Genomic DNA, 27805 nt, shown 5'->3' on the forward strand with positions numbered 1-27805 from the left:
GCCTGCTGTGGCTTTGCCTTCAACCCACCATCCCGGTGCAACTTGAAGTAGGAGCAGGGAAGACCCTTGAGCCCTGGTTCTTCCAGTTTCTAGCTGTGTGTCCTCGGCAAATTCACTTAACCTATGTGAGATTCAGTCTGGGTTGCTGTCCCTAAGCTTTTGGGCTCAAGGCTGGGCTGTTTGAACCACAGCTCCATTTCTGGCTTTTTGTAGCAAGTTGGAGTTAAGATTCTCATAGACTTTGCTGCCCAGGCTGGCTTTGAACTGTGATCCTCAGATCTCAGCCTCCTGAGTAGCTAGGATTAGGTGTGACCCACCAGTGCCCAGTTTCAGCTTCTTTAAAATGGGGTCTCTGGGTTGTTGGGGTGTGTGTGAATACTATAGGTAATAAAATAAAGCTGAAAAAGGAAAAGTAGTGTGGGCCCCTCTGTCTTTCCTGCACTCTTGTTCCTGCCCAGAAGCCACCTTCTGGGGACAGGTGGGCTATCCTCTGGGGACCGTGTGTGCCCGGTCCTGGGTGGCCCTCAGCAGAGCCTAGGCTGACAGGAGACATTGAGCTAGGACTCGCGATTGTAGCTGGCGAGATTCAGGCAAGATTACAGACATTGGGTTTTCTTCAGTCCCCCTTTTCTTTTGCTGTTCTTATGCTACCCCTCAGGGCCTGGATTTTCTGGGGTGGTGCTGATGAAAGCTACTGTCCTTGTATTGGGATGGGCTGCGGGCCCCCAGGCTGCAAGCCCAGTGCTGCTTCTCCCTGGGTTCCAGCTCCCCTGCACCATCAAGTAGCCCCCTATCCACTGCTCCCCACTCTGCCTGCCAGCCCAGACTTAATGAGAGTCATTTAGAATCAATTGCCAGCAGGAGCTGGGAAATCTAATTGCAGCAAATGCATTGCCAATTCCACTGCTGGCATGTTAGGCTGTTTGAGAGGCAGGTGACCCTGCCTAGCCAGCCAGACTCCTGGGAGCAGAGGGGAGGCCCTCTGCCTTAGGGGGGGCCTGTGGAGCCCATGCCCCTCTCCAGTGCCAGAGCGGGTGTGATGTCTCTGCCTGCCTCTTGGGTTGGTGGTGGCCCCAGGGGTGGGACAGGGGATCTGCAGCCGAGTCCCACCTGCTTCCTGCCATCACCATGCTTCCTGTATTGGGGACAGTCAGGTACAGATGACAGTGAGGAGAGCAGTGACAGTGGCCAGTACTTGCTGAGACCCAGGCGTTCTCTGTCCCCCCTTCCCCACCCTAGGCTCCGGTGCTGAAGCTCAGAGTCTGAGTTGAGCAGTGGGCGGGACTCTGCTGTGGGGTCAAAGGCATGACATGGCTCAGGCTGGCTCCCACCTGTGCTGTCAGGTGCTGTGCTGAATGTTCCACTGTGCCAGGTGTCCTGCCTGTGTGCAGTGTGCAGTGTGCTGTGTGTGGTGTGTGCAGTACTGGGCCTTGTGGAAAAGAAGGAAACCTCCCTCCCCCAGATTAGGCGCGGACTGTAGCCCTGCCCCTGGCAGTGGCTCTCAACCCACAGCCCAGTACACTTTCCTAGCTGGGGCCATGATGGGGGTTCCTGTCTTGTTACTTAGTAAGTACTCAACTAGTTGGCAACTAGTTAAAAGCTTAGTTTTATTTTAATGATGCACTTTATGATTGTCATCTCAGAGGTGACTCCCTCTAGCCTCTCCACACTTGTGACATGGAGAGGAGATGGAGAAGGACCTGGTGGCCTCTCTTGTTACACAGAACCCTGCGTATCTCCCCAACCTGGAGCATGAACAGTTAAGTTCAGACCAGGTGAGGGCCGGGCAGGAGTCCAGGACCTGGGTCCCAGTTTCCACCTCAGTGTTGGCTGCTGTGTACCTGCCCTGAACACAGCTGCCTGGCCTCAGGAAGCTTCCAGGTAGGAAGTTGGCTGTCACTCAGATACTCAGAGGACACTGTGGAGGCAGTGACCCCTGTCCCAGCTGCACAGTGAGGGGAAGCAGGTCCGGAGTGGGCACTCAGAAGTGGGAAACTCATGCTATACTGAGGCACTAGAGGGTGGAAGGGGTTCCCAGTGGGGTGGGGGAGGGCATTGTGGACAAGGGAGTACTCTGTCTATAGAGGTGCTGTTTCTGGAAATTACATTGTTTCACTGACTGAGGCCTGGCCTTTTGGGGCCTGGTCCTGTGCCTTAACCACACTTGGCCTCAACATGGATGACCCCAGGGAACAGGAATAACTCTGGTGGTTCACAGAGGGCTCTAGGGTCTAGGTGGGGCCACTGAGCTGTGTCTTGCAGGTAGAGGGTGGGTACTGACCTGTGAAAAGGATATAGATGCTCTGAAGAGCATTTGCTGATGCAAAAGCTGAGTTCAACTTTGCTAGGCAGTAGAGGCTCACACTTGCCAGCTGCTTAGAAGGCTAAGATCTGAGGACTATGGTTCAAAACCAGGTCGGGTAGGAAAGCCTGTGAGACTCTTATCTCTAGTCAATCACCAGAAAGTTGGAAGTGGAGCAGTGGCTCAAGGGGTAGAGTGCTAGCCTTGAGCATAAACAGGAACAGTGCCCAGGCCCTGAGTTCATATCCCAGGACTGGCACAAAAACAAAACCTCAAAATAAAAACAAAAGTAAACAAACAACCCCCCGCCCCACCTCAATTCATCCTTGCATCCCCTCAGTTCATCTGATACCAATACCTTGATTTGACCTGAAGTGGAGAAAAAGGCCCAAAGAAGTTAAACAACTCGTACAAGCTCACAGAATAAGTGGCCCAGTTGGGATTTGAGCCCCAAATGTATGGCCTGGCCCTGTCTTGTGCAGAAGCTGCCTCTGCTGCCTGGAACACGAGTGCTGTGGGGGCCACGTAGGTCTTGCTAGGAGCCCAGACTTGGGTGGCTGGCTGGTGTGCGTGCGTGTGTGTGTGTGTGTGTGTGTGTGTGTGTGTGTGTGTGTGTCTGTCTGTCTGTCTCACCCAGGCCCAGGATGGGATGGGGGGCTCCTGACCTCCACATAGGGGCGGCTTTCTATTCATAATGGGTCTAAGCTGAGGTGGGGTAGTTAGGCGGAGGACTGGAAATAACAGCAACTCAGTGAGCTTTGGAAATCCTCTTGTGCAAGGTGCTCATTGACCCAAAGGAGAAATGGAGGTCACCGCGTTAGTCCTTACATTTGGGCATGTTGAAGCCGAGAGCAGCACAGTGACTGTTCCAAGCACCAGCTGGTTAGCAACTACACCGCACGGCTCCTGAGCCCTGGGTCAGGGCTCCCTTCACCACCCCGTGTTTGCTCTCATCTGCTTCTGCTTTGCCCAGAATTCAGGCCCAGCATCACCTCTTTTTCCCAGAACCCTTCCCTGACACCCCCTCCCCAGCCACCCTCATGCCCAGTCCGTTTCCCCCAGTGTGTCCAGTGTAGCTTCCTGACCTCATCCCTTTGCTCAGTCGGGCCTGTCCTGCTCTCTCCCACCAAGGCCTCGTGCTCACCCGTGTTTTGGATTTCTCTAGGGACTTTCTCCAGAAACTCTGACCCTCCAATGCCCAGCCCAGGTTTGTTTCACTGCACATAAGATCCGGCACCCCTCCCCAGGGCTTGTGTCCCCTCCCTTCGCCCTCCCTTGGCTGCATTGTCACAGGTGCAGATCCTGCATTACATCACCCCCATCAACCCCCACAGGTACTTAGGCAGTTCTGACATTGCTACATTGTTTCTGTTATTCACACTCTTCAGTCTGTTTTATTTCTAGTTCTCCCCATAGTCACACCTTGTCCTTTCTCTCCAACCCCTTCCCAATGTGATCCTCTAAGCTTGGAGAAGAGGAGAGTGGATATAACTAGAGGGATGCAGCTGTCTGACTTCAATTAACTGAAGAGGGGTGGAGAGGGGAAGGGGGGGTCGGACCCTTCTGAGCCCCATCTTGCCTGAGGATAGATGCTGGCTTCTCCTTCAGCCCTCCCCTTCCTCTCCTGTGTTTCATCCTGCTCCCCTTCCTGAGACCCATCTGCCTCCCTCTCTGGTTGGTTGGAGTCTCCTCCCTCTACCCCATCTTCCTGGCTGTCACTCAGTGGGACGGGACCTGAGGATTCCACTGGGGACAGTCTGGGGTCCAGGTCCCCAGGTTCGTGTCAGGGACTCCCACAGGAGCCTGTTCTGGTCTGTGAGACAAGGTCACTGAGCTCAAAATCAGGGTGGCAGTGGGGACCAACAGCCCTCAGACGGCAGTATGGCCTGGGCTTGTCCTCTGGAAGCTAAGTCCTGTTTTCAGGAGAGGTAAGCTACAGGCGAGGGTTGTGCAGGTCCAGAGGTGTCGGGCTTGTGTGGAGGCTGTGGTGGAGCTAGGCCCTTTCCCATAGATTGCTGGGCGTGTTTTGGTCCAGACTTGGGTCTGCCTGAGGGGGTTGTTTTACACACTGTGTGGGTGTTGCAAGGTGCCTGTACAGAGGCATGTGGCTGAAGGGTTGTCTTATACTGAGAGGAGTAGGAGCCCCCATTTCTACTCTTCTTTCCCAGCTGCAGCTTCTGGGAGGTATATGTAGAGGTGTGCACAGTGAGACACAGGAACAGGGATACCCCTACACATGTGCATACCCCTCCCTGTGTGCCCAGGTGGCCAGGCCTAGCCCTGTATGGGCACCTAAGCCCACCCTTCCTCATGGGTGAATGTGGGCTGGCCTGGAGACACCCTGACATGCTGGAGCACCCAGAGGTACAGAGCCAGGGCTCTGAGCTGCCAGGGCTGTCTCTGTCCCTAATCCCAGGTCTTAATCCCAGGGTCTGGAGAGCCTGGACTCAGGGCAGCTGGTCATCTGACCTCCTTGGGTGATTAAGACCAGAGCTCTACTCCCTCCCCCAGCTCCTTCTATGTGGGGATAGGTTCCGTGTGATGCCCTGAACCCCAGGGGCAGATGGGAGGAAAGGAGAGAGGGAGAGAGGCATGGATGGACAGGTCCCCCGTGGAACTGCCACTGGATGTGGATCCTCATGGCCGTCACCAGAAGCCTTCTTTCTAAACTCTGCAGAACCCAGTTTTTTAAGGACGCATCTTCCCCTCTCCATTTCTCCACCTGCCACACCCCCAGCACCTGGGCTTGAACCCAGGGCCTGGGTACTGTCCCTTAACATAGCTCTACCACTTGAGCCATGACTCAAAAGCCATGGCTTTCTGGGTGGTCCATTGGAGCTAAGAGTTTCATGAACTTGCCTGCCCAGGCTGGCTTTGAACTTTGATCCTCAAATCTTAACCTTCTAACATTATAGGCATGAGCCACTATTGTCTGCCTATGGGCACCTCTCTGATACAGTAGAGAGATGAGGTCCAACCGAGAGAGGTCAGATTTGAGGCCTGAGCAGGGACCAGTGAACACCAGGGGCAGGGTATACACTGGGATGGAGAGAGAGGCTTCTGGGAGAAGGGTGCCCAAGGTCCTGGGGTGTTTGGCAGCATAGGGGGAGCTTGCTTGCTGGGTGAGGGGTGCTGAAGGGGTGATGCCTTATGTGGCCCTCTTCTCTCCGTGTTCTGATGGATATGTGCACATATGAAAAAACCACGGGGATAGGGCGTGAGCTCTGGCTCGGGCAGCTACTGGTCAACCAGTGGCCTTGGGCAGGTGGGGTCACAGTAGGTCCTTGTGGCTCAAGAACCGGCACACTGCAGGGCCAGGAAGTGTGACAGGGGTGGTGAAGGGGGGAGTGGTTGCCACGGGGCTTGGGGAGCAGGACAGTCCTAGCCATATCCCTTGTCCCAAGATGTGCAGCTGTGTGTCCATCTTTTCCATCCCAGGCCCTCCCATGGTGCGCATAGCCGTCTACAGAGATGGTTCCTTTGGTTCCTGGGTGAGACTGTGGTCGTGTGTGCTCTCTCTTCCCCCCACCTCCTTTGTGTCTTCCTCCTCTCTCCCTGTCTCTCTCATCCCTTAGGGTCTAGGCTGATCTGTGTTGGAAGAAGACGAAGCTGGGTGTACTTGTGGTCAGGTGGCAGAAGCTGGGAGTCCTGTCCCTGTCCTGGCAGGGAGGAGGAGGAAGGGGTCCCTGGTAGAGGGGGTGTGAGGGCCTCATTCCTAGCTGAGTGGGGTTGGCAGGAGACTTGGGGTCGGTGAGGAGGGGCTGGTAGGGCATGGGGGTGCACTGGGGTCCTATGAGACCAGTGGGCTGTCATGAGGATGTAGAGTACTGGGGTTTCTCTGGTTCTTTTCAATGCCCCCCCCCTCACTGGGAACCAGCAGTAGGGTGGGGAGTCCTGTGTCATTCTTAGCTCTCTCCTCCTCCAGATCCTCTGTGCCCCCTGCCCTGCGGTTTGAGCCTCTGAGAGGTCACCTGACTCTTTCACAACCAGTTGGAGGGTTGGAGGTGGAGGACTGGGGGATGTGGTTCACACTTCAGGTTCAGCTGTCAGGGCGTGGGGCTTTTGAGCACCTGGCCAGAGACCCTGGCAGCTGGAGCCTGGGCTCAGCCCTTGGGACAGACAGGGCGGGCCTTGGCCCGGTGGAGGATGGAAACCTGCCCGGGCCTGGCGGCTGCCAGCTGGCCTGGGTGGAGGCGGGTGCCTGCGGGCCACGTGGAGGTGGGCTGTGTGTGGAGGGGAGCTGGAGCTGGTGCCGGGCGTCTGTCCTCCTGGCTGCCCTGGAAAAGCATAGCCAGCAGGGTGCAGATGGACCTGTATCTGACCCTGGGGTCCCCACGTGTTTCTGTCCCTTCCTTGGCAGGGATGTGTTCCAGCCCCCCTTTCTGAGGGCAGCACATGGGTACCTCTGGACCCCTGAAACAATAGCAAGAACCAGGTGCGAGGAAAGTGATGGCAGCCTGCTGCTGTTGGGACTGCCTCCCTCCTTTCCTCCCTCCTTCCCTCCCTCCCTCCCTCCCTGCCTCCCTCCAGGATACTGGGTCCCTCTCAGGACCTGTCTGAGACTGGCATGGCAGCCACCAGACAGGATCGTGACAACCCTGAGCGCACCACCCACCGCAGTTTTCCCAAGCACAGAGAGGCAGCCTCTCGCTGAGGGCTGCAGGTCCACGGGTGAGGGCTGGGCATGGGAGATGCCCATATGGGGAAAGGTGGGCAGGAACTCAGCTTCTCTGGTGGAACTGAATTTAAGCCCCGGCTCTGCTGTGTGGCCCCCATGAAAGAGCCTCTCTCTGAGCCTCCGTTTGACATTTCTTCTTTCTTTAAACAACATGGGGTTCTTTCATCTAAAGTGTGTACAGCACCCCGCCCAGCCCTCCCCCCGTTTTTCTACCCACCATTTCTGTTGTCTGCATTCAGTAGACATGAAAATGGAAAATTTTACAAATAAACATCTCATCCGTTTTTAATTTTTTAAATTATTTTTTGGCACCCCTTCCCTCGCTCTCTCCCAGTTCTCCCCTCCCCTTCCACCCACAAGTGGTATGGTTCATCGTCAGCAGAGCTTGTGGTGAGTCCACCACAGCCCCTGGAGTTCATTTCCACTATTCTATATGATCAGAGGTGCATTGGCATTGAACCTTTGTGTGCCTGTCCTAAGTTGTCCTTTGCCCTTGCTGTGTGTGAATGCCTGGCAGCTCATCAGTTTGAAGTTGCACTCTTGTATATGGGGACGGGCACATCATTCACTCTGTTACCTGTCCACGGTCACTTGCAGTGTCATGGTCCTGGCGATGCTGTTTTGATGACAGTTTCCCCAAAGCATGAGAACAGGGATGCACGGGCGTAAAGCGTGGAATGGATGAACCCCGTGTGTACACAGACATGCTACTGGGGAGCTTGAGTTGGGTTCTCTGTGGATAAGAGGGGCTACTGTGGCTCCATGCCTCCCAGAATGCCTGCAGGATTATGCAAGCACCCCTGCTTTCAGAACACTTTTATCTGAAGAGAAAAGCCAGGGCCTATAATCCTAGCTACTCTGGAAGCCAGCCCTGGTACTGGCACACGCACACACCTCTAGACGTGTCTGTATACCCTGTTACACCCTGACCACCCAGTTCTAGCACCACCCATCTGTTTTCTGTCCTGTGATTTGCCGGTCCCAGACATTTCATTTGAAGAAACCATTCAGTATGTAGGTTATTTTTGTAACTGATTTTTTTCTCTTTTGGCAAAAAGGGGTTTTAGGCAGACTCTCTGCCATATGAGCCATGCACTCATTCCTGTTGTGTTTTAGGTTATTTTTCAAATAGAGTCTTACTTGCGCTTTTTCCCTGGGTCACAGTCAGACCACAATCTTCCCATCTCTGCCTGTGGCATAGCTGGGATGACAGGCATGCGTCACCACATCTTGCTGGTTCATTGAAATAGTCTTTCCAATCTTTTGCCTGGACTGACTTTGATCTGTGATCTTCTGATCTTTATTTCCTGTGTAGCTAGGATTATAATTGTTCACTGTCACCCTTATCCTTAATTTCTTTCTTATAATATGGTGTTTTCAAGGGGCATTCATATTGTGTACATTGCTATCTTTTTGTGTGTGTGGGGGGGTCATGGGGCTTGAACTCTGGGCATGGGCGCTGTCCCTGAGCTCTTCAACGCAAGGCTAGCGCCCTACCCTTGAGCCATGGCTTTGTAGTGCCCAGGCTGGCTTTGAACCTTGATCCTCAGATCTCAGCCTCTACCTCCTAAGTAGCTAGGATTACAGGCGTAAACCACCACGCCCAGCTTGCTATCATTTAAAAAAACAAAACAAAACAAAACAACTTCTTCTAAATTACAGTCCTTTTTTTTGGAGCTAGGTGCTGGTGACTTCCATCTGTCATTCTAACTACTCAGGCGGCTGAGATCGGAGGATTGGAGGTTGTAGTCAGCTTGGGCAGACAAATCTGTGAGACTCATCCAGTTAACCAGAAGAAAAACAAAACTGGAGGTGTGTTTCATGTGGCAGAGTACCAGCTTAAAGTTGAAAAAGCCAAAGAGGCTCTGAGTTCAAGCCCTCCACCCCCACCTGGTTCATCCATTGTTTGGATGTACTGCATCAGGCATGGGTTAGACAGACACTTGGGTGCTTGGCTGTTAATTCCAACTATTTGACTGCAATGGATGGATACTGTTGCCTTTTTTGTTGGTGTGGTCAGGGAGCTTGAACTCAGGGCCTGGGTGCTATCCCTGAGCTCCTTTGCTCAAGGCTAGTAGCTAGGATTATAGGCATGAGCCACTTTCACCAGCTCCTCTTTTTCTTCTGTTTTTGAATATGGAAGGCACATACCTGGTGTCATACAGAAGCTCTCTGTTTAACATTTGGGGGGAGCCGCTGGCTGGGTTTTCCAAAGGGGCTTCACATTCCACAGGTAGTTCCTGCTAGGCTGGTGTCACCCATCTTTTTGATCAAGTCCCCGATGGTTCCGGCCTCCATTCATCCCTCGGCCGTGGTGGAGTATGGCTGTGGGGTGAGGCAGGACAGCCCTGTGAAATGGGGAAGAGAATTATCTCTGGAGGGTGACATGTCTAAAACGTGCAGCCAAGCACTCTGTAGGTGACCAGGAGCAGGAGGAGCTGCTGGGGTGGTGAGAATCACACCCTCTCCCACCCCTATCAAAGGAAAAGTGGAAGCAGTCGGCCTGCTGACCACTTGCTATGTTTGGGAACCACTGCTTCTGTTCTTGTGACTCTGGTCTGGGTGACTGCCCCATTTTCAGATGAGGAAACTGAATCTTAAGGACAGGCAGCTGGTCTTGGGTTGCCAAGCTGAGAGATATTTGGGCTCTGGACCAAAGTCTATTTGGATCATTTCATTTCATCCTTCAGAAGTGCTGTCATTGTGACTCAGAGAGGTAGAGCTCCTCGCCCAGGGCTACACAGCTGCTGAGGGCCAGTGCTGAGATTTGCACGCAGGCAGTCTAGCTTCAGAAGCTCTACTTTGGTAATTTGCCTGGTGCCCAGGAGATGCAGTCTAAAGGTTGGCCCACAAGCCCTCTCTTCTAAACCCCACCCAGGTCACCCATAGCTTGTCCTTTGGGGCTAGAGGCAGGCTGGGGGACATGTGTGGCATGAGTTTTCCCTCTGGGCTATGGTGATGGGAATCCTGGAGGCCTGTCTAGCTCAGATCATCTGAGGCTGGCCTATTCTGTCCTTAGAAGTGGAGCAGCTCTGGGCGGGAGGTGGGGGTGGAGGCTGGGAAGTGTGAGTTCACATTGATTATAAATAACCCAGCCACAGGAGGGTAAGCAAGCATGGCCCACTGCACAGAAGCTGTGTGCACAGTGTGTGTGTGGTGTGCGTTTGTGTGTGTAGTATGGTCTCGAGTGGCTGTCATGTGCCTGGGGAGGTATCAGGGCTGGGGTCCTTCCAGGCCTGCTGGGGGAGCTGGGTGGTCTCTGAGAGGAGGTTGTGGTCAGACAGTGGAGTCCTCCAACCTGGATTTCCCACCCTCACCCAACTGGTCCTGGGCAATACTTAGTCACAGAACCAGGACCTGTCTTCTAGCCCCTCCCTGCCACTGGCTCCTTTCCTGCCTTCCTTGTACCCCCTCTTTTCTTTTCTTTTTTTTTTTTTTGTTGGTCGTGGGACTTGAACTCTGGGCCTGGGCGTTGTCCTTGAGCTCTTCAGCTCAAGGCTACCACTCTACCCCTTGAGCCACAGCATCACTTCTGGTTTTATGGTGGTTAATTAGAGATAAGAGTCTCACAGACGTTTTAGTGCCCAGGCTGGCTTTGAACTGTGATCCTCAGATCTCAGCTTCCTGAGTAGTTAGGATTACAGACGTGAGCCACCACACCTGGCCAACCCCCTCCTTTTTTAACTCATCAAATCTCCAGGTGACTCAGGTCTTCTCACAAAGCTTCCCAGCCTCTGTGTCTAGGAGTAAGGAGCCCCCCCTCCCTGGAGCTGACCCTGAGTAAAATCTCGATGGGAGCGTGCCCACTGATCTGCATGTTTTTACATGTGATTTGCATAGACAAAACCTGCTGGAATTTGTTACTCCTCCCTCTCCATCACTTAGTGTTGTCCTCATGGCTGGGTTTTGGAGGGGCCAGAGGGGAGCCCTTGACCAATACCTGGTCTTACACTGGGAGACAGAGGGGCAGAGAAGGGTAGAACTGGCTGGGGTCACACAGCAATGGGGCAGGAAGCGAGGGTGTGGGGCTCATCTTAACCCCAGTACTTACTGAACAAACACTGGTGGTGTCTGACCTGTTCCAGAAATAGCCTGGTCTTGGGACGTAGGAGTGACCACACAGACCTGGGCACTGGTCCAGGACCTGGGGCCGAACTCAGACCAGACACAGGACAGAAAGCACATGTGCACTGCAGGTAGTGGCAAGTTTTGAGGATTGGCCTATGTTTACAGAGCAAGACAGAGGTCATTTGGTGGAGGAGGCAGTGTTCTGATGGCCAGAGTGATACTTCTGAGTGGCATGTTCTGGCTCTGCAACTGCCCCATAGCTGCCAGTCATATCACAAGGCTTCAGAACCATCATCTTATTTTGTAGGAGAGGGAACTGAAGGCTGGGGAGGAGAGGGACTGGACCAGGCTCCAGTTTGGCTGCAGGAAGCCAGGACAGGACATCTGGCTGCACAGTGCTTATTCTGTGTAGTGTAGGCCCATGTTTACAGGCAGGCGTGGTTATGGAGGCTGGAGGTGCACATCTAAAGGCCCCCACCTCCCAGCCCTGGGAAGCAGGCTCTGAGGAGTGCTTGGCACACCGTAGGTGCTCAGTGCTGGTGGTTAATGCAGCATGTGCCAGGAAGCGGGGATAGGCTGAGCAGGGCTGTGTCCTGTGTCTGGAAATTGGGCCTCTGTGGGTGGTCCGTTCCTTGGCACCAGCTCAAGGCTAGTAGCGGAAGAGCAGTGTATAAGAGGATGGAGGAGGGCAGGTGGCTGGGAAGGGGATGGGGCATCCCAGCTGGCATTGAGGAGGGGCCTGGCCCTGTGTGGGTAAAGGAAACTGGGTAGGCAGTTGTCGGGTGACTGGTCTGTGCTTTGAGCCAACTAGGCCTGCCCTGTCTGGTGAAGGAGGTGGCAGGGCCGTCTGTGCCATGGGCCAGAGTGTGGTGGCCAGATGGGCAATGCCAGGGGAAGGAGCCAGGTCCCTGGCTGTGGCCACCAGCTCCCTCCCAGCCAAGTGTCCTTCTCTCTGCTGTCAGTTTTTGCCTGCCATAGGGGTGTCACACAGCCCAAACAGTGTCAGGAAGAAGAAAGATGGGGAGTTCTGCTTCCTTCCTTCCTTCCTTCCTTCCTTCCTTCCTTCCTTCCTTCCTTCCTTCCTTCCTTCCTTCTCTCTCTCTCTCTCTCTCTCTCTCTCTCTCTCTCTCTCTCTCTCTCTCTCTCTCTCTCTCTCTCTTTCTTTCTTTCTTTCTTTCTTTCTTTTAGAAACTGAGAGCACAGAGCCCGGAAGAGGAAGAGTGTAGTAAGAAAGGTACCATGAGCCTGTGCTGGGAAGTTTAGAAGGTGCAGGAAGGCACTGAGAGAAGGTAAGAGCTGCCTGCATCCTCCCTCCCTAGAGCTACCAGGTCCTTGAAGTGCTCCAGCTCTGGGATTCAGGTGGGTAGCAGGTGCATGAGTGCAGGACTGGTTTCCAGTGTGCCTGCACCCCACCGGGTGATGTTACTGATGGTCCCAGAGCGCTCGTACGGTACTGCATAGCCAGCCTCTGCTCCCCAGATGGGGCTCATTATCTCCCTTCCACCCTGAAGGACAGGCTGAGAGTCTGCGTCCACCCCGGGCCACACAGGTATTGGGGATGAGAACAATCTAGTGATCTCCCTCGGTGGTCTGCAGTCCTGTGCCCGCCAGTCAGCAGCCACTGTTTCTCTATCCTTGAATATTCTTTGAAACAGTTTGTTGTTTTTTTCTCCCAAGTAAATCATCAAGCTAGGTATTGGTGGCTCAGGCCTGTGACCCCAGCTTACTGAGGAGGTTGAGATCTGAGGATCACGGCTTGTAGCCAGCCTAGGCTGAAAAGCCCAAGAGACTCTTACCTCTAACCAACCACCAGAAAACCGGAAATGGGGCTGTGGCTCAAAGTACTAGAGCACTAGCCTGAGCAAAAGAATTCAGGGACAGCTCTGAGGCTCTGAGTTCAAGCCCTATGATGGACCAACACACACACACACACACACACACACACACACACACGCACGCTCTTTCTATGGTGCACTCAGGCCTTTTAGAGCCATGGTTAGACAGTGTGGTATGTGGTACCAGCTCTGTTGACAGCTGTATACCATGTATACATGATGGTGTATCTTCCTTTAATCCCTGGGTACTGGGTGTGAAGGTTATTCCTTACCAGTTGTTCTGAATACAGTTGTCCTGGATCTCTTGAACCCAAGGACTGAATTTTAGGGAGTCAAACTCAGAAAGGTTCTGACTGTTACACAGGCTTGATGTATTTTATACATGGAGCTGAGGAAAAAATGAGCTTGAGGAAGCGTATGTGTGTGTGTGTGTGTGTGTGTGTGTGTGTGTGTGTGTGTGTGTGTGTGTGTGTGTGCGCGCGTGGGAACTCCTGAACTGGACAGCTGGCCCCCTGGGGGTGCATGAGCAAGGGGACTGGAGAGGATGTGGGAAGATGGAAGGCAGTGAAGGTGGTGGAGGGAGGCTTCTGTTGCCAGGACTTGCTTTGCAGAGCCCCTGGCCAGGATGCCAGGGCCCAAAGTAGTGTTTGCTGCTCTCTGAGCTGCCGTGTGGGTGAAGTGGGGAGATGAGACCCAGGGTGTGATGTGGGAATGTGGGGAGTACAGGGCAGGGGCCTGGCTCTTTTGGAGGAGGGGGCTGTCCAGGTCATCAGGACCTTCTCTGACTACTGCATCTTGCCCTTCTCTGACCCACAATTCTGGCTGGAGGCTGTAGGACTCCTTCCTCACAGGAGGACTGGTACCTAGCCAGGACAGCTGTGGCTGTGAGGGGTGGGGACCGAGGTGTCTCTGTCCCCATCCAGGCCATCCATTGTGCTGTCCCCTTGGCTGCCAGGGAGTCCTGGCCCTAGCCCACATTCCTGCCATGATCCTCTGGATCTCCAGGGTGGAGCTGCCAAGCGGAAGGGGCACTGAGTTCTCACAGGATGGACGGAGGGCCTTTTGGGGACAGAATCTACAAGGATCCAGAAAACTCTGTGAGCCCCCGTACTTCCCCCATCCCCTTTGCTGAGCATGCTTCAGGAGCTAGTCGGCAACACTGCGTGTCTTTGGACAAATGGCCCTCCTTCTCTGAGTGCTGTGGGACTGAGTCCAGCTCATCCACTCCCCCCTCTTCTCAGGAGGGAGAAAATGCGAGGCTGTCTCCACTCTCTGCCTCCGTTTCTAGATGGGTGGGAGAGGGAACCAGATTTCTAGGGCTTCATTTAGCCTAAAATAAAGGTCCCCTCTGGGTAACACGTGCCCTGGAGATAACCAGCAGAAAACGTTGTGAGCCACAACTGTGTGTACCAGGCAACCAGCACTTGCTTTGGGTACAGGGACCCAGCTGCTTTTCACACCGTCTCTGTAAAGTTGGAGTTATTGTTCCCACTGAACCAAACAGGCTCTGAGCGGTGGAGCAGTCTGCTCACACTGGAGCCCCAGACTGTCTGAGCCTGAAGCCGGGCTCCCAGTCGTTGCTCACAATTTTCCCCCATGCTGGTCACCAGAACATTGGCGCCCAAGTCTGGGTAATTAGGGAAAGGAAGCTCCCACAAAACTAATTGCACTCGATTCTGTTCTGGCTTTGGCATGACAAGCTTAGCACAGGCCTGCCAGGCTCCCAGCCCCCCTGCCAGCTGACCTAATTTGTGTGTGTATGTGTGTGTGTGTGTCTCTGTCTGTCTGGCTGTCTATCTATCCGTCTCACTGGCCCTTTCTCTGCCTTTTCCTCTGCTGTGTGGCCTGCGCAGTGCTACCCAGCCTCTCTGGGCCATGATCTCAGTTACACCAACCTCCACCCGGAAAATATCGAGGCTGATTGGGACAAAGTCTTGGGGCCTAATGGGAGAGAAGAGAACACGTGACTGATGAGAACCAGGGCTGCGTTCATTTTCCTGGCTCTCTTGCTCTCACTGTGTTCTACCTGTGGCTGGTGTGATCCCATGGTCCAATTTCATTTGCACAGCAACTCCTCTGAGCTGCCTGCTCCTGCCACCCCCATTTCAGAGGAGGTCGTGAGGTGCCGAAAGATGGGGCTCTCTTGGCCTCTGTGCTGTGCTAGCCCTCTACCCACTCCCCCCAAGCTGCCAATGTGGAGGGTAGTGGGAGACACCCACATTTGGTGAGCAGCTTGGGGGGGCTGGGGTGGAGGCAGGTGCCTCTCTGGGAGGGGAGAGGTGTTTGCTCCCCCCCCCCAGCCTTAGGGGATTGGGCAGCTGCCAGCTGATGTTATGCAGTAGCTTGAGTGGGATTGCAGGGCCGCTGTGGGGTGTGGCTCAGCTCCTGTGGCCAGGAGGAAAGACAGCAGGGTGTCAGCTTAGTGGAAGCGATGCTTCTTTTCACCTGCGGTGTGTGTATGTGGAGAGGGGCTGCATCTGTCAGGTGGGTGCTGAGTCAGATATGGAGGGACAGCAGGTAGGGGCAGGAGGGCACGCTGTGTGCTGGAGTGGGTGTGGCTGGCTCCATGCCATGCAGGTGTGACTGGGGTTGTGTAAGAATGCTGAACTGGAGTGGGCAGAGATGCATAGGCAGGAGCATTCAGAAATGGCCCCCAGCTCGCATCTCTGCTAAGCCGGTCTCAGTGTCTGCATCTGTGGGATGGGATCATGGCGTGCTGGGGGCTGTGATGGAGGAGATGCAGGCAAGGCACTTCTTGCAGCTGCCTGGTCCTCAGGGACTGGCCGTGGGCAGGGCCTGGGGGGCTGGGAGCCCAGTGGCTGTGTGGAGGCGCTGCCTGCCGCTGCTGTGTATCCGCCCTGGGGTGGCAGTGGCAGGTGGAGCTTCCCCGAGGGTGCCCTGGACCTGTACATGTGTAGGAGGGAAGGTAGTGTTTGTGTTGTAAAATTTTGTGTTGTAGTGATGTGTGGTTTAGTGGACCAAGCTGGTGCGTGGGTGTGTGTGGGAGTTGTGCAGGGGGCTTGTGCATAGATCTGCATAGCCGTGTGTGGAGTGTACAGGCACACAGGAATCTGTGGGTGGATTTGCCCAGAGGCGTGCTTGGAGGCGTATGTGGGGCTTGCATGGGGGCCGTGCTTGGAGGCATGCCTGCGTGTGTGTGTGTGTGTGTGTGTGTGTGTGTGTGTGTGTGTGTGTGTGTGTGGGTGGGTGTGCATGGGTCTGGGATGTAGGCATGTGACAGGGCTATGCATGGAAATGTCATGGGGTTGGGTTCAATTTGGCCTTGGGGGAGGCGAGTGCATGAGCCATGTGGTCACAAGTCTCTGCCGAGGTTTGTGTGGGGCATCTGTGGGAGTGCGACATGAAGATGGGGTGTGCATCTCTGGACCCCTACGGCACACATGTAGATGAGGGGCTCTGGATTAGCCGGAGGGTACTGCTGTGTGTTGGGCTGTATTGCTCAGAAGCTTCAGTGGGTAGGTAGACTGGGTCCGTGAATATTGCTCGTAAGTGTAAATGTGTATATGAATGGGCCACGGGGCTATTTTATCTACCAATGTGTTACATGCATGTGTGCCCTGGGGAGTGTAGTATGCACATGTGATATCAGTAACTGATAGCATAGTAACTGCCACCAGCTCCTAGGTGTGTGTGTGTGTGTGTGTGTGTGTGTGTGTGTGTGTGTGTGTGTGTGTGTGTGTGTGTGTGTGTGTGTGTGTGTGTGTGTGCGTGCGTGCATTGGGCGGGTTTAGATGTATCTGCTGGAGTGCATTTCCTGTATGTCGAGGTAATATTGGGGCTGTAATCCTCTCTTGGTTGCTTTGTGTGTGTGCATGCACTGGTGTGGTGTCCAGCACAGGAGGGTGGGATTTATGGAGGGCCACAGAGTAAGGGAGAAGGTGCCGGGTGTTTGGATCTGGTTAAGGCAATGGCATGAGTAATAATGCTCAGTATGCATGAAGTTATGCAAATACAGGGTCATTTAGGAATCAGGAGCTCTTTGTCACCCTCCTCAGGTACTGTGTGACTTCTAATGCTCTCTCAGGTGGTCCCCTCTTCAGCCCCCATCTCCTGGGAGCCACACTTAGCAGTCCTGGGGCCTCACCATCAAGCTTCCCAACCTTCCAGGGTGTTGAGTTGGGGGATTACTGGTTGGTAAGCCCCCCACCTCCCATGGGGTCTGCTTGTTATTGGGAAAGAGCATTCTCTTACAGGCAGGTTTGGAAAATCACTGCAGATAGCATCTCCCCAGCTTCCACTCATCCACAGAAGGCTAAATTAAGATGTGAGAGAATTCTCCCCTCAACCCCCCTCTCTCCTTTCTTCCCTCTTATCTCCCTCTCATCCCTGCCTTCCCCTCCTCCCCCCAAGTCTGCCAGCTCCCACCTCCCTCTGCCCTCTGCTTCTTCATCCCTGCCCTGTGCATGTCCCCCCAATCCTCTGTGCCTCCATGATCTCTCCCTCTCTTCACCCGCATCTCTGTGGGGAGCTGGAGCTCCTGGTCCCTAGCATGGAAGAGATGGTCGTCATGGTAACTGTTGTCATGTCAATGGCTACTGAGCTAGGGATGAATAGTATCTAGGTGAGAGCTACCTGAGTAGAGGCTGATGGGTTCACAGGAGCTGTGTGTTGTCCCTCAGCCTCAGAGCCATGTAGACATATCCCCTCACACCACGCCCCCACACATGCCTGTGCTTCTGCAGCCCCAAAGCCACACTATGCTTTCTGTGTCTGCCGTTAGGTGGGTATGTTGCAGTGTGTGCCTTCTCACTGTGTTTCTTTTTTTTTCTTTTTTCTTTTTTTTTTTTTTTTTGCCAGTCCTGGGCTTGAGCTCAGGGTTTGAGCACTGTCCTTGGACTTTCTCAAGGCTAGAGCTCTACCACTTGAGCCTCAGCACCACTTCCAGCTTTTTGCTATGTATGTGGGGTACTGAGGAATCAAACCCGGGTCTTCGTGCATGCTAGGCAAGCACTCTACCACTAGGCCAAACTCCTGGCCCCTCTCACTGTGTTTCTGAGTGTATCATTTTCAAGGTCTTCAAAGGGTCAGGTCTGTGTGTCTACCTGGAAGCAGGGTTTAAGGACTAACATTAAAGTCACCAGGAAATGGGGACTCTTGAGAATTTCCTGATTTGACTTACTATTTTATTGGTTTGGGGTCCCAGGAACTACAGACCTCTTCCAATCAATCCTCTCAGCTAGTGGCCTGCCAGCCACTCCTTGGCCTGCCTGGAAGGACAGAATGATAGTGGTTCCTGCTGGGCTGTAGTTCTGCAGCATGACTTCAGGCTGCGTTCTGTCTTTCTTTTGAATATAATTTCATAGGTATTAGTATTTTTTGTCATTGTTGTTGGTCATGGGGTTTGAAATCTGACCCTGGGCATTGTCCCTGAGCTCTTCAGTTCAAGGCTACTGTCCTACCCCTTGAGCCACAGCACCACTTCCAGTTTTCTAGTGATTAATTGGAGATAAGAGTCTCATGGACTTTTAGTGCCCAGGCTGGCTTTGAACCACCATCCCCAGATCTCAGCCTCCTGAATAGCTGAGATTATAGGCATGAGCCATTGTGCCCGGCTCATAGGTATTATTAATATGTTGTGCAGAGGGGTTACCATTTCATAAGTCACCTAATGAGTGCATTCTTCTTTTTTTTTCTTTTTTCTGATCATGAAGCTTGAACTCAGAGCCTGTTCCTTCATTTTTTCCCCAATCAGGCTGCTTTCTGAACAACTGGAGAGGCAGGTGCAAGGTCACCAGGGAACTTGTGGAAGGAAGGATGTGGTGGGGAGAGTGGTAGGCTTTAATACCTTCCTGAGCCTGGGGGTCCTGGGGGTCCTGGGGAGTTGTTCAGAGGTGGGAGCTAGTGAAAGTTGGACAATGGCTGCTCTGAGCTCTTGGAATGCCTACAAAGAAGGAAGACCCAGAGATTAGTCACGGGAGCAATTACTCTAATTGTTCCACTCCATGACTCACTGGCAGAAAGTAAATACTGATTAATTCATTACTGTGAGATGTGTGTGTGTGTGTGTGTGTGTGTGTGTGTGTGTGTGTGTGTGTGTGTGTGTGTTTCCATGAAGGGTATCTCCTGGCTTCTTGCCCTGGCTGGGTTTGGTAGGCCTTGGGAACAGGTGCTTGAAGCTGGGGATAGGAAGCCAGGACTGAGATTCTCTCAGCATTATACAAACTCCAGAAGGGCCTATCAGTGGCTGGAGTGTGAGAGGCTGAGCACAAAGTACCATGCCAGTCCAGCCCCCTCGCGCTCGCTCACCTTCCATGGTTCCCACTTCTGCTAAGGCATTTCAGGTGCTCGGGCACTGAGACTTGCTGAACCACTGGGTTCAACTGGTGTGTGATCCTATGAAAAAATGACCGGTTTCCAAGAGAAAATCACCATCCAGACACTGAGGGCTTCCTGTGATGTTCTCCTCCACCCCTGCCTCACTGGTTTTCTAACTTCAACTGCTGGGTGAAGCTGGAGGGCAAGGCAGGCCAGCTGCAAGGGCACTGGCTGTAACTCCCCGCTGTGGAGCCTCTGCTTGTTCAGCTCCCTGTGTGAGATGATTGCCTTTCTCTCTCCATTTCATGGATGATGACCCAAATGCTACATGCTTCAAATCCTAGACCCTCCGTTTATCCCTCCGTTTCCCTGGAGGCTCTCACGGGTGGGGACTGTGGCAGGACTTGGAGCGTGTCAGAGCAGAGCTGTGCCTGCCCCTCTGTGGGGGTCTGTAGTCCTGCTTTTGAGGTCCCTAATGCTGGCTCCAACTTCAGAGTTCCAGGTGTTGGGACAGAGCCGCAGCCAGGATCTCAACTTACCTTCCTGGGCTTGGGCTTAGGGAGGAGTTAGGGGCCTGGTGAATTGGAGCTTTGGAGAAGAAGCCTCCTCGCTGACCCTGCAGGTGGAAGGAGGACGTGGGTTCCACACTGAGTGTGTTCCTTGCACTGCAATGAGGCAGTTGTGGCTGGAGCTAACTTCCTGTTTGGGGAAGACACTAGGCCCGGGCTAGACCTGACACCACAAGCTCTCCTCTTCCTTCTTCCACCCACCCAAGTGCTTCCCTCCTGGACCCCTCACCTCCCTGCACCATGGCTGTCTGCTAAAGAACTTGGGCTGCATCTCAGGATTGTATCTCATCACATCCCAGATCTTTGTCACCCTGGTGGAGCCCCTGCTTCATACTAGACGTGTTCATCCCTGCCTGTGTGAGAATCAGTGCACTGCCTGTGAAGTCCCGCTCTTTGTCTTCACAGCTCAGCATGCTCTTCAATGAGTTGGTATTCTTCACTATAACTCGCTCCAGATCCCACAGTTAGGAAGTGAGAGGTCTCAGACCCAACCCCAGCACTACCCAGGGGTTCTAGTCAAGGCCATGGGGCAGCCAGGGGTCCCTAGTATGGTCATCAGGCATCTGCTGCCTGGCCCGTGAGCAGGTAGGAAGTGGCTTCTGGCTTTGTTGCCTACATGGCTGCCATGTGGCGTGCCCAGGCTGCCGGCCTCTGGAGCTGAGCCCTGGGTCTGTCTCTACTCTCTTAGGCTCAGCGCTGGCGCAGTGAGAACTTCGAGCGGCCTGTGGACCTCGAGGGCTCCGGGGATGATGACTCCTTTCCTGATGATGAACTGGATGGCCTCTACTCAGGGTCGGGCTCAGGCTGTAAGTATTCCCCTGGGGTCTCCCTGCCTGTTAGCACTGACCCTTGTGCACCTGCACCCCACTCCTTGAAGCCTACTTGGGCCTGTAAGAGTGAGTCTTCCCACAGCACAGAGGTCTCGCTTAGGAGGTCTTCTCAGGAATGAGAAGAGCAGAGCGTCCTATCTGGAGGGGACAGGCCAGGAAGGAACAGAGCCTCGGACTCCCAGCTCTCCATGGCCTCTTGTCTCTGAGCCTCCCCATGTGCTGTTTGTCTTTGCAGCCTGCCGTTCCTGCCCTCTTTTCCCTGGCAGGAAACAGGGACACCCTTCTAAGCTAGTGTTCTTGGCACTGCTCCACCCATGTGGAGGAGCTCGGCTGGCCATGGAAGTCCTCAACAGAGACAGTTTGATTGGCTCCTCTGGTGTCCAATCCACTGTGGCCAAGAGTAGGAATAGGATGCAGAGGGATTGCTGGTGCCTGGGCTCCAGAAATGGTCGCTGAAGGAGGTGGCTGAGGTAGCTCTGTGAAGGGGTCTGGAAGTGTCTGATGTGACATATAAGTCTGGGGCTACCCACGTCCCCAGCCTCTAGTGTCCTTTCCAGCTGGCTTCATTTTTTTTGTTTTGTGGTTTTTTTGTTTTTTTTTTTTTGGTCAGTCATGGGGCTTGAACTCAGGGCTTGGGCGCTGTCCCTGAGCTGAGGAGCACAGGGCTACTGCCCTACCCCTTGAGCCACAGCACCACTTCTGCTTTTCTAGTGGTTACTTAGAGATAAGAGTCTCACAGACTTTAGTGCCTGGGCTGGCTTTGAATCACAATCCTCAGATCTCAGCCTCTGAGTAGCTAGGATTACAAGCGTGAGCCATCGTGCCCTGCCCCAGCTGGCTTCTTTAGGCCTGCATTTTTTTTTTTTTAAGTCTTGGTAGAAATCCTTCCTAAAGTGTCACATCTCTGCTCCAAAACCTGCTTTCCCTACCCTTTCACACTCCCCTCTTCCTATCCTGGTCCTCACGCAGTCATCTTACTTCTAAGTTCCTTCAATTATCTGGTGTCATCAGTCGGGTGGCCCACATATGTCTTCTCTTGCAGTCTATCTTGGCTAGGAAGGCCAACGGCAAGGGGCTTAGTGACCCACTGCCTTGAGCTCATGCTAGGTATGTCCCTTGGTCATTCCTTTAACCCCCACTGAAATCTACAGTTGGATGGAACCTTGATTGCTCCCATAGGGCCTGGGGGCTGGACTAGTCCAGGAAGCCTTCCTGGCAGTGGTGGACCATGAAAGATTTGGGGCTAAGTGAAGAGATGGTGAAACCTTCCTCCTTTCCCTCATGTGTCCCTGGGAAGACGGGGTGGGGAGGGAGAGGGCGTCCCAGCATCCCAGTGCTGCTTGCTTGGGAGCCCCACAGCCCCCCACCCCAGTATGCTTCCTCTTCCCACCCCTCAGACTTCGAGCAGGAGTCGGGCCTTGAGACAGCCATGCGGTTTGGCCCTGACGTGGCCCTGGCCACACCTACCACGCCCGCTGTGCTGCCCACAGAAGACATCCAGCCTGTGGGCTCCCCATTTGAAGAGCTCCCCTCTGAGCACCCCAGCCCAGAGCCAGTCACCAGCCCCCCTGTGGTGACAGAGGCCCCGGAAGAGCCCAGCCAGAGAGCCACCACCATCTCCACCACCACAGCTGCCACTGTCGCTGCCACCACAGAGGCTCTGACCATGGCCACGGTCCCCGCCACCGCAGCTACCACTGTCGCCACTGCAGCTACCACTGTCCCCAGCTCCCCCGCGGTAGCCCCTGCCACGGCCACCGCTGCAGTCGTACGGACCACCGGCACACGGAGGCTATTGCCTCTCCCACTGACCACGGCTGCCACAGCCCGGGCCACCACCCCAACAGTGCCCTCGCCGCCCACCACAGTGGCCGACTTGGACACAGAGGCCCCAACACCCAGGCTGGTCAGCACAGCTACCTCCCGGCCCAGAGCCCTTCCTCAGCCAGCCACTACCCAGGTGCCCGATGTCATCAAGATGATTACCCTGCCCCTGGGGACGACTGCTCCCGGTCCCACCGAGGTGGCTCAGGTGGGTGAGGACAGGGCATGAGAGCGGAGGGGGCAGGACTGGACAGGGCTAGAAGAGGCTTGGAGGAGCCTGGCAGGGGTGAAGGGGCCAGAGGACCAGGCTGTGCCGGTCCTAGGAGAAGGGTAGATTCAATTGCCCTTGGGGTGATCGCGCGCGCGCGCGCGTGTGTGTGTGTGTGTGTGTGTGTGTGTGTGTGTTGGTTCTGATATGGTCAGGAGACCCTGGGAGGGAAGGAACTGGGTAAAGCGGCTGGCAGGGAGGACTCTAGCAAAGGCCACGCCCTCAGGAGCCTGTCAGCCTGGATTTTACTTGCCCACATGCCTCCAAGCATGCCCCAGTCCTTTCTCTCTCTCTCCTTCTCCTCACCTGTGAAGAGGAGAAAACAAGAAGTCTTTGGCAGTGGTGTGGGGCTGCGGTGCTCAGGACAGCACATGGCCATGGAGAAATGGTCTGCTTAGCTCACTCGTCCTCCTTGATATCACTGCCCTGGGCCTGAGCCTGATGGCCTCTGCCTGTAGAACTGTCCCTTAATGTGGGTGTGGCACATGCCTGGCCCTGTCACGTGCCTTGCCCTGGCTTTTGCAGTGCTTTCCTTATGCCCTCCTCACACCCACCTGTGGGGCACTGCCTCAATTCCTCTTACAGAAGAGGCCACTGAAACACAGGGAGTGGAAGGCACCTTTTTTGGCTCCATAGCAAGTAGTGGAGTCGGGATTTGAACACAGGCCATAGCTCCCTTGGCCTGCAGAGCCCAGCTTCTGTGCGTGTGTCAGGGGTGGCATGGGTGTGGGTGTTGATGAGGTAAAGATGGCCTGGGAGGGAGGGCATTAGGGAAATGGGATCTGCGGCTTGGTCCTCATGTGGCCCTCACGGAGGGATGCGGTGACCCTCAGCAGGTATTGAAGCCCTCTGTTTTGAGCTTCCTCCAGGACTGTCAGTCCCCCAGTTCCCCCACCAGTCCTCCCACCCCGCCCAAGCACAGGCCTTTCCTCTGGTGCTTCCATGAGCTGAGAGCCAAGCAGGAAGGGGGAACAACTATGTTCAGCACTGGACAGGAGCCAGGGTCTGGACTGCAGGTGCAGCCCCACACGCTGCCTGTCTACCTCACCCTGTTCTCCCGCCCACGCCCAGAGGGCTCCCTCTGCTCTCACTCTGGTCCAGAAGGAGAGAAGGAAGGGGCAGCCATCTTGTTCTAGGCCACTGGTTCCTTGGCCACGGGCCCCAGGGGCATCGTACTTTACAGGTTGTGTTCTGCAGCGGACTCCGGCTAAGGTGTTCCCCTCTGCCCCAGCCCCGGGCGGAGCAGGGTGGAGGACAGGCTCAAGCACACAGCAGCTGCACCCAGGACTCCCTAGATGGCTTCTTCCCTGGAAGTCCCCAAGGATTGTTCTGCAGTAGCCACAGGGGAAGTGAGGGGGACAGGAAGCAGACAGGATGTAACCAGACTGAGAAGAGAGGTGGCACAGGAGAGTGATTTGAAACACAGACTGTGGAAGTAGAGTGACTTGGATTTTAGTTCTGCTGCTAATACTTACTAGCTGTGTGTACACAGGCATGCCACTGAACCTCTCTGAGCAGAACTTACTACCACCCAGGGTGACAGTACCCCCTCCTCCTCAACGGGCCACTGCTCGCTAAGTGTGGTGGATGCTGGCACCACTGGGTCGGAGTGATGGCACGGGCTTGTGCGGGGGACCCCTTCAGGGTGCAGGAGCTTGGCTCCTCAGCTCACACCACTCTCTCTTTAGACCCCAACTCCCGAGTCCTTCCTCACCACGATTCGGGAGGAGCCAGAGGTGCCGGTGAGCGGTGGGCCCAGCGGGGACTTTGAGCTGCCAGAGGAGGAGACCACACAGCCAGACACAGCTAATGAGGTGGTGGCTGTGGGAATTCCCAAAGCCAAGCCGTCACCTCCATCTGGGACACTGCCCAAGGGCGCCCACCCCGGCCCCGGCCTCCTGGACAACGCCATTGACTCAGGCAGCTCCGCAGCCCAGCTTCCTCAGAAGAGTATTCTGGAGCGGAAGGAGGTTCTTGTAGGTAAGGCCTGGGCTCTGGCCCAGGGAGCCTGGGAGGAGCCCCCGCGTGCCACTGGCGAGGCCGCGTGGTTCTCTGGGAACCCAAGGCATGGGCTTCTAGGAGGAGGAAGACAATTGTCCTCCCCCCTTCCCCTGACCTTTGCTCTCCCCAATCTGACCTTGACTGTATCTCCACCAGCTTTCCTGGGTCGCTCTGTGCTAGAAGGACTTTGCTTCCTGGGTGCTAGTCTCTCGTCCAACCTTTGGCTCGATCTTTGCCTGCCCTTAGGACCTCTTGGGCAACATAGGCTATAGTCCTGTCCTGGCTCCCCACCTAGGGGCAGCTGCCACCTACCCAGCTCCCCTCTCACGTGGAGAGTGAGCAGGCCCATTATACTGGATAGATTCTGAGGAGTGTATCTGTCCAGAAGCTTCTGGGACACGGAGGTGTCATAATTGGGTGGGCAGTGGTTAGGAAACTTCGGTGCAACTTAGGGTGGCCATGGCACACACTTGTGGGGACCACCACGTCCCTCATAGGGCTGGCATGAGGATTTGGTGTGTTTGGTGATGAGCACTGGGGGCTGTCAAGGGCCTGGAAATGGTGCCTATACTGAGTCCAGCTTCACCGAAAACTGGAACCTCAGACCCAGGATCCCCATCCCGCTCCCCTCAACGCCCCCTCTGGGCCTTCAGTTTCCCTCCCTCCCTCCCTCTCCCCCCTCCCCTCCCTCCTCCCTCCGGGGCCCTGACCTCCATCTCTTCCTCTGCAGCTGTGATTGTGGGCGGTGTGGTGGGTGCGCTGTTTGCCGCCTTCTTGGTCACGCTGCTCATCTACCGCATGAAGAAGAAGGACGAGGGCAGCTACACTCTGGAGGAGCCCAAGCAGGCAAGCGTCACCTACCAGAAGCCTGACAAGCAGGAGGAGTTCTATGCCTAGAGGAGCCACAGTGCCTCCTGCAGTCTCAACACCTCCCTCCCCTGCCCAGTCCCCAGCCCAGAAGCCCAGGCCTGAAACTGGGAGCCCAGCCTCAGTTCTTCTCTGCCCTCCCTATCAAAACCTGCCCAGGCTGTCAGCATCACACACATCATCCCTGAGCAACAGGGCACTACCATCTGCCCCAGACTGTGCCCTCACCAGCTCATCTCTTGTTCCCACCACTACCAGCCTGGGGCTTCAGGATCTTATGTCTGATGGACAGAGGAAGGAAGCTCCTGATTGGCTGGTGGAAGCGGGGGTGGGGAGGGAAGGGTTGGGACTGGTGACAGCCCAGGTCATTGGCTCACCTGCTCACCCCGCAGGGCTTGGGTGAGCTCTCCTTTCTGGGGTGGAGAGGTCAGGTTGGTTGGATTTCAGGACCAATATGTGGCAAACTCAGCTCTCAAAATCATGCAGACACTGAAGCCTCTTGCTCTTGTCCCAGGGGCTGTCTCTGCTGGGTGACAAGGTGTCCTTGGTCACTTGCCTCTCCTGTGGCAGGACTGTGGTCCCTCTCTCCTGCGTAGTGCACTTGCACCTGGGCTGCTCCCCCTCTCCACTGTCCCCTGGGGAATGGCTTCCTCTGGGCCTCTGTGCCCACAGGAGAGGGAGCGCCGGCATCTCTCCTTGAGTGTCTCTACACCATCGTCCACGTTTACAAACACTGCCATGTTCACACCCAAGACAGAAGCGCGTGACAGGAAGTCATACGTAGCCCTGACTGCCCAGACAACCGAGACAAACCACCCCCACACATCTCCTCCCAACAATGTTTCTCTTCATGCATTGCCCCAGTAACCCTGAAACACGCAAGGCAAGTCCCTGGGCATGGTCACGAGGGGAGATGACCACGCAGGCCTCCTCCTCTGGTGCCCCTACACACATCCAGTGCTACACGTGGCTCCTCCAAACTTTCAGGCTCCAGGGAAGGTGGAATCCAGCTGGGGCACTCAGCCCATATTGGGTCCCCTTGAGTTGCCCCATTTCCACTCAGTGACCCCCTACGACGCCTGCACCAGCCACATCTCCCCCCCCCCCGCCCCCAGCCTTGTCAGACAATCCCACAGGGATGCACGGTCTCACCGCACACGAACCACATTAGTGCTGGAGGAAGACAGGAGGGCACCCACCTTTCCTGGAATAAAGTGGTGGTGGGGAGGGGGTCATTGCCACAGCCTCTCAGGGCTTTGTGCACCTGTGGGCCGGGCCTGGCCCCCAGCTGCCTCCCTCCCTCCTGTGGCCACAGGGCAGGCTCAAGACCAGCCCCCACCAACCCTGGGCAAGGCCGAAAGAAGATTGCCCAGGCTACGGAGGGGCCTTGGCTGTCCCCCAACCAAAGGCCCAGGTGGAGGAGGCAGTTCTGGCTTCATGTCTCCCCATGTCCCCTTCCTGCTGTGAGCCAGGGGCTGACTCTGCCTCCCAGGACACCAGTCTCCAAAGTGCCTGTGAGGGCGGGCCTCTGCCCGGGCCCTCTGCACCCCAGCCTGACCAGGCTGGCCTCCGACCCACCCACCCCGGCCTCCCTATGGACACCTGCTGGCCCATCTGACCAAACAACTCTGGTTGATGCTGGCTGCACCCCAGCTGGCAACTGCCCACTCCAGTGCCCCAGACCCCAAGCGCAGAGCTTAGATGGGCAGGGGCAGGTGGCAGTGGGGGAGGGGTGTTAGGCCCCAAGCCCACCTCCCTTTCTTTGTTACTCCTGAAAGTGGGGTCATTTTGTAGGCATTTTAAGACATGGGGTCACCATTCTCCTCTGGGGGAAGGGGTGCCTGGCGGGGGCTCTTGGAGCCTAAGGGATGTGGTGTGAGTTGTGATTGGCTGGCCCCCCCACCTCTCACTCATAACCCAGATTCACATCAGCTCCCCTCCCCCCCAGTTTATTTTCTGTTACTTGTCTAGATTCCCCGGCAGCAGACTTCAGTGGGCTGGGGGGAGGGACGGGGAGCTGAGGCCACAGGGGCAGAGTCCCAGAACTAGATGCATCTTGTTTCCCTGGGGGTAAGCTCCCAGGTGGGGCTCCATCTTCCAGACCCCCAAGACTGACTTGCTGGCTCTAGAGCTCTGTAAGGAAGCCAGTCTTTGAAGAAGGGCAGGAGGGGAAAGAATTCTGGGCCTAGGAGACCCGGAAGAGGCGGTGTGGCGTCGGCCAGCCCTCACTCCGCCTGCGCCCCCATGGGCTACTGCTCCAGTGAGGAGGCCAACAGCCAGGGTGGCA

The 27805-nt window shown here is 55.3% G+C and overlaps 1 protein-coding gene across 2 annotated transcripts in view; it reads left to right on the forward strand.

Annotated features, from left to right (window-relative positions):
* The window catches only part of Sdc3 (syndecan 3), a 31179-nt gene extending 5239 nt beyond the window's left edge, over positions 1-25940 (forward strand). Inside the window, exons 1-5 of one of the 2 annotated variants that reach the window (XM_090335402.1) lie at positions 20296-20313; positions 20417-20534; positions 21956-22590; positions 24339-24630; positions 25382-25940. In XM_090335402.1, the coding sequence (XP_090191528.1) occupies positions 21988-22590; positions 24339-24630; positions 25382-25548 (1062 nt within the window). In that variant the 5' untranslated portion in view covers positions 20296-20313; positions 20417-20534; positions 21956-21987 and the 3' untranslated portion in view covers positions 25549-25940. Of the gene's footprint in view, positions 1-20295; positions 20314-20416; positions 20535-21955; positions 22591-24338; positions 24631-25381 lie in introns of those variants that run through there. The other variant, XM_090335401.1, reaches the window with a different exon arrangement.
* Positions 25941-27805: the final 1865 nt, after the last annotated feature.

The sequence above is a fragment of the Megascapheus bottae genome, chromosome 6, assembly GCF_031878675.1.
Source record: "Megascapheus bottae isolate mThoBot1 chromosome 6, mThoBot2.hap1, whole genome shotgun sequence".
In the NCBI taxonomy this organism is placed as follows: domain Eukaryota; kingdom Metazoa; phylum Chordata; class Mammalia; order Rodentia; family Geomyidae; genus Megascapheus; species Megascapheus bottae.